The sequence below is a fragment of the Alligator sinensis genome, unplaced genomic scaffold (assembly GCF_000455745.1).
Source record: "Alligator sinensis unplaced genomic scaffold, ASM45574v1 scaffold400_1, whole genome shotgun sequence".
Lineage (NCBI taxonomy): Eukaryota > Metazoa > Chordata > Crocodylia > Alligatoridae > Alligator > Alligator sinensis.
In genome coordinates this window covers 1,003,638-1,010,116 of record NW_005841897.1, presented here as the reverse complement: position 1 = coordinate 1,010,116, position 6,479 = coordinate 1,003,638, and the positions used below count along the sequence as shown (strand labels likewise).

Genomic DNA, 6,479 nt, shown 5'->3' with positions numbered 1-6,479 from the left:
TAGGGAAAGGGAAGGTGAGAGTACAATAGAGCCTTTTAGTGGGACCTAGGAAATCAGAAACTCCCCCATGGACCAAAGTGACAGCAAAGTCACCCTCTTTTCAAAGGAGACCTTTGTTTCATTTAAATCACCTGAGAGCTTTCGTTTTCGTTTCCTCAGACAGCAGAAATTTCAGGTCCAGAGCAGAAAGAAACCCAGTGTCAGAAGCACTTTTGCACATTACCCACATTTACTGCAAAAGAGGTGGCAACCCAAATGAAAGCTAGTTAGGCTCACTGTTTCTCCTCTCTGCACTTAATCATCTATGGCAAAGCAAAAGAGAAACTGCACTTGCATTAAAAAAAAAAAAAAAACATTTTAGCACCTAATAACCTCATTAATTTTTTTTTCCTTCAAAAGAAGGATTTATGTATCTGCTTATTCAGTAAGTTAAAATAAAGCACTCATCACACCAATTAGCAAAAAGGGTGGAGGGGGGAGAGAGAGCAATCCACAACACATCTCAGCCATGAATCAAATGAAATGCTCTTAGCTTGGAAACATTCAGCTGTTAGACAGGCTGGTTCACCTATGTGTTACCCATCATCTAATCTGCCAATGCCAGTCTGAACATGTTTGTCCTGTGGGACTTGAGACTGATCTAAAAGCAGCAGATATTACCTCTAAAACCAGGATGAACTTAAGAGATTGCCAAGAACACATACCTTTCACTTTGTGCTACCTATTGAGCTAAAAACAGATTCTTGCAACAGGTACTCACATGTAAGAGTACTTATTAGTCATACAGAGAAACAGGTATGCAAAGCCAAGTCATCCTTACAGAATTCAGGAAGGTATTCTTTCAAGAGCACACACTGTTACAGACAGCTGGTCTGACACCTGCTCAGTCCTTTAAGAACAATTTGATGGCCTCAGACCTAACAAAAAGATCATTCTTCAGAGTTCAGATGGAAGAGGAAGGAGACAGCAGAGAGATGACAGCCGGCTCAGAGCTCTACAAAATTTGAAATCCCAAATCCAGGGAGTCTGAAATTTGGCAAGAGGCATTTCTTTAATAAGGCATATTCACAGCTGGCATAAGCAGGTAACATTTGTTCCAAAAGAGCTATACCCTAATACACAAGTGGTAAATTGGCTAAACAGTCAGAGAGGTTTACCCAACATTGAAACCCTTGAATTTCAGAGCCAATACTGAAAGATCAATGGGATGCCAGTTCTGTACAGAGCTAGACTTGGGTCTAGAAACAGAAAGCATCTCTCAACAGGGAGATACAGCTGGCTTGGATGAAAAGGAAGGAAAGAAAATGGGATAAAGTTCTTTTGACCAGTGCACAGAGCGACTCAGTCCAATCACTGCACATGCAAAATCCCACTGCACATGGGCTTTTTCTTGTAGCAATCTAGCAGGGAGGATTAATAAATGACTAGAAGGACATCAGACTGATCTTAACTGAAGAGTAAGCATCCCAGAGGAGCCGTTTTAATTGGAGGACCACACATCCCTGTAAGCATGAAAATCTTCCCTCTAGAACAGAGGGAGGAAAAAAAAAAAATCAATTAAAGAAGTATGCACACTTAGCTTTCTAGGAGCTTTTTAATCTAACAAATTTGTTCATCAAACATGTTTGCCCAGTCTCTACTTTTTAGGACAATGGAACAGCTTAATAAGTGCTGTCCAAGGAAAATTCCAGAAATGTGTTTTTCCCCCAGCCATTCAGGATTACTAATGGATACATTATCACCACCAGTCCTCTCCCATTCAGCAAGGTCAATTTTCCTCTTGCCATGTAGGAAACCAGAGTAGTAAAAATAGGTAGTACCCACATTATGAGGGTGTTTGATTTTCCTTCACATACCATTCGGTGACCAGTGACTCTCCTGAAGTACAAAAAGTGGACTCCAGCAAGAAGAGAAGAGAAATCAAGGAGTAACCTGTGCCAAAGTTGGCAAACAACGCGCTCTGCCCCAGGATAAGGATATGTAGGTCTCTGACCCAGGAACACGGCTCTCTCGTCGTTGTCCGCTGAAGTTTTTATGTGCTAAAGGTCAGTTGCTTGCACTGCTACGGTAGCTACATATGACTACTAATCTCATTATCACTTTAAACGTGTGTATAAAATTAAGGGCTCTTAAACTACACGCAATAGAAAGTAGATGGGAACTCAGAAGGCCTCCTGACCAAATCTGTTACACCGTCTTAGTTCCCACAAGCATGTCAAGCACCAAAATTAGTAGTCAGATGTTTAGAGGATGAGAGGTATTTCTCTTAACTGTACTGATTAACCACTTTATACTCCCATTTGAAGCCAGGTAAGAAATCTAGGCTAATGTCCTCCTAAACAGGCTCTCGTTTTATATGCTTTCAAAGTTGTTAAATGCAATATAAATCGGGAAGATACTAGAGAAAAAGAAACGTAAGTGTTAATAAAGTCCTACCTTTACTCACAAAAATAACTGAATAGCAGGAGAAAACATCCTCAAGTTCTTCACTGCCTGCCAAAGCTATTGCCTTTAACATAAAGCATAGGTGGGACTAAGACCCATTCAGACTAACTAATCTTAGAGGTGTCCATTATATCCAAGGTTCACTCCTCCAAATGCCTTCTATTATCTCAAGAAATAAAAAGAATGGGACCCAGACATTTTAGAACTATTTTTTTTTTTTCAGCAAAGCATCAGATACAGGATTCTGCGAAAAAGCTGTACCTACTTTAAGTAACAAGAGCTCTTCCACTCGATCCCTTTCTAGCAAAAAACAACATACTAAGGGGTTAGGTTTGCTTGAAGGTGTTAGTATATTTTGAAGAGGTGTTTAACCATTATGACTCACCACTAAAAATAAATCACTAGTTAGAGCCATTAAATCATCATCTCAAAAATGCAGTAATATCTGCATGTGTAGGACTGATTCAAATGAAGTCAGAAAGCCTCCAGTAAAATAAGCTCTAACAACTTCACAAACTTTCAGGTTTCTTTTCCAATTAAAGTTTTTTTTTTTCCAGTCCTGCTGCATCACCCACTCCATTATCTCCTGCTAGAAGGTAATGTCAAGGCAGTAGGTCCCACTGAGACAGAAGCATCTTGCTGAGTAACAGGAGGCACTGAATTGGAAACACCTGTTGCTACAGTCAATTTTGTGGGTGCATGGAATTCAGCATGTGTTTAAACACATTCTAGTTCAGAGATGTCTTTTGTTTGCATTTTACTTAAGAAAAAGAACATGAATGCCGATGTCAAGATAGTGTCACGCATTGCACAAAAAGATTGTTTCCTACCCTGACTCCAGTTACCTATTCCACATATTTTGGAGCCCAATACTTTAAGTCCTGAATTCACAAATTAAAAAGAAATCTAAAACTGCAAGCACAGTAAGTGTTCATTTACAGAGCAAAGGTATGCTAGGCATTTTACACAGAGTTGAACATGCAGAGGTCTGGGCCAGAATACCTTGCATTCTAGACAGAACAAGCAAGATGCTGCTGGTCTAGAATGGAGATGCCAAAGCTGAAGTGTTTCTGTTCCCTGTTTATAGAGTGGAGCCTCCCCAGGGTCTGGAATGAACCCATACAGAAGAGCAGGATGACAGCTAAATAACATTTACCAATCAAGTGGGCCGTAGTCATCTGTATTTCAGTACCACTGACTCACTTCTGCATTAATAAAGAAAGGAACTGCCTCAGAATAGGGCTCATAATAGTGTCGCTTGGTGGCTTTAGCCAAGGGACAACCTCCATTTTCATCCACATCCAGGTCGTGTCATCGGTCAAATGGAGATTTTAAAATTTATTTAAATATAAATTTTCCATATTCCAAGCCAAATTGCCAAATCAGATTCCAAATCCATGAGTCAGTCCAGAACCATAAAGTGGCCCTACTACCAGCAAACATCCTCCACCCCCATCTGAGGCTTCAGATGTTTCCAAATCCTTTGGCGGGCATCCTACGTGCAGGCCCAAGCCCGGAGACTTGAGATTCGGATGCCCCTCCCCAAGTTGTGCTTGGTAAAATACTATTTTACTTCCTTCAGGGAGGTGTTGTGAGAACATGCACTTTTTCCATGGCGCTTTTGTGTCAAGAGCTAGTCACAACAGGAATATGGTCACAATGAAATAAGTCCCCATGCTCAAAGAAAAACTTTCCCTTGGCAGGATTTAAGATCAGAACATGGCTTCTCAAAGGCCAGTGAAATTCAGGACTACCTGAATGTCTTCAATTAACAGGCCATATGAACTTATTAGATTTGAGGGGGAACTGAAAAGAAACAACTGCTTTATCAAGGATGAACCAATCCTGCTTTCCCATACACACCTTAGAGAACTTTCCTCCTTGCCCTCAGGGGCTCTTGAGGCTTTTACCCTTCATACTTGGTTTCCTTTAAAGCTTGAGAGGGGAAGCCACCGTACCTTGTTAAACTGGAAAAGGTCACGCTTGAGCCTCTCTCTCACAGGATCATGGCCGGATCTCAAAAACCTTCTCATTTTCCCCTCCAACAGCTTGGCACCAAAACCTAGCAGAAAAAGAAAGAAAAGCAAAGCTGTATTAAACAAGTGGAGTTTTAAAAGGGAAAGCAGTTAGAACTGGGCTTTTTATTTTGGTTCAACAGGTAATGCACTTTAAAATCGGGCCAGGAAGAGACACCACAGTAATAAAGTGGCTAAAACTCACTTTTAAAGGAATAGTAAAGAATTCACATAATCCCATTTTCCTGGCACTCAATTAGACAAATTCTAAAATCCTTGGGGTATTTTTAATCCAGTAAAATTTACACTTTACAACGTTGAGCTCCCCCCCACCCTGACCTCATTTAAGACAGGCAACAAGCAGCAGCACAGCCATCAGATATAGGTCCAGCTGTACAGACTATCTAATTCCCATGTTTTATAGCAGTATTGACTAGTATCAGCTCCACCCAGGTAGTCCTATGGCTTGTGGGGGGAGAGGGGGGGAAGGGAAGTAAACATTTTAGGCTGACTTTGTTCCTACAACAAAGTGCTGGTGTTGCCTGGAGAGTAGTTACGTTAATTATTAACCTGCTTTTGTAAAACATCAAGCTTAATTCTCTGCTTGGGAGGGAGGGGAGGGGGAAGAGTCATGCACCTGTGGCCCAATGAATAGCCAAAAGGTAACAAGTTTCAGTACAGTTCTCTCTACCTTGTAATTCTAATCATTGCACTATGGTTTTTAAGATCCAGTCAAGGCACTTGATACAGAAATGAACAGCCTTGACCTGGCAGACTAGCAACAGCACTATATGACATCAGAATATAGATGTAGCACAGCCAGAATCTCCCACTGCTCCAAGGAAAAGAAAAGATGGTTAGAGCTGAAGATTTAAAACCATGGATATGGATTTAAAAGGACATGTGTAACCTTTGGTAGAATTTGCCAGTAAGTGTTCCAGAAACAACAGCGCTGAATTCCCACCTCACCCCACATGAGTTACACTTTATACCTGACCCCAGGGACAGGGGGGCCACTTGTCCAACCCAATTACTTGATCTCCATCACGTAGCACACCGCCCTCACACTGCAAGCCCAAGAACTAGGAGAAAGCTTTGGCTGCCTGTTGGCGCTTCTATACAAACAAATGGGTATCTCTGCATTCCAGCCAATAATGAGGTCATCGACCAAAGACCATAAATCACCCAGCCATTCTTGCAGGGTTTTATTACAAGCTCCCAGCAAGGCCACCACAGTGTGAAGGGAGAGCAAAAGCAAAGGATAAAATTAACAAAAATCAGCAAATTCTGCTGTAGGAAGCCCCGTCTTTTCTGCATCTCGACACAAAGAACCCCAATATGGAGTCCTGGTTCACCACTCAACATTGTCAAGGGGGTCCCCAAAGGTTAGGACTACTCCAAACTTTATTAGCAAGTTAGGACTGATTAGGAAAAGATAGGCAATTATTGTAAAGTAAGAGTCTCCCAACAATTTGGAGCAAGCATCCTGTGAATAACTCAAAGCTCAATACTGCCAAGTAATGTACCGTCTGACTATCAGAGGTGCCAAGAGCTTGCATCTCTTACTGACTGCAGTGGACTCATGGATGCTCACTTCTGAAGACTGTGAAAATGCTGCAAGTACTTAACAAAAGGCTGGAAAGTAAAATGATCTCTGCCTGACCTTCCTTTCCAGTATTTAGTTTTCGAACAGTCACCTAGACCTCAGCTTCCCAATTGCTCCCTTTGCCACTGAGAAAGGGATCCCTGAGTGGGAGCCACTTGGCTGCATTTGCATGACTGAAGGTGGGAAAAATTGACAGAAAACTATTGTTAGCAGAAGCAGGTGTGGGAAAAAAGATAGAACCCAGCTGTCTGCTACCTGAAACCCAGACTGCAGGGAACAGGAAAACACCACCAAAAGGAGGAAAGCAAGCAAAAAGCGGAGAACGTGTTTCGAAGCAAGTCCCTACAAAAGAATCTGATGAACGCTGTATTCACAAAAAGATGCTAGGACGGCTCCACACAAAACTGTTCAGC

The 6,479-nt window shown here is 41.7% G+C and overlaps 1 protein-coding gene across 7 annotated transcripts in view; it reads right to left on the bottom strand.

The window, feature by feature from the left end:
* Positions 1-6,479, bottom strand: part of LLGL2 (LLGL2, scribble cell polarity complex component) — a 43,865-nt gene that overhangs the window by 29,877 nt on the left and 7,509 nt on the right. For 6 of the 7 annotated variants that reach the window (XR_003092751.1, XR_003092749.1, XR_003092750.1 and 3 more), the window contains exon 3: positions 4,404-4,507. Coding sequence is in view for 4 of the 7 variants with exons in the window: in XM_025197493.1 (XP_025053278.1) it covers positions 4,404-4,478 (75 nt within the window). In the remaining 3 variants the exon portion in view is untranslated. Of the gene's footprint in view, positions 1-4,403; positions 4,508-4,799; positions 4,819-6,479 lie in introns of those variants that run through there. The other variant, XM_025197492.1, reaches the window with a different exon arrangement.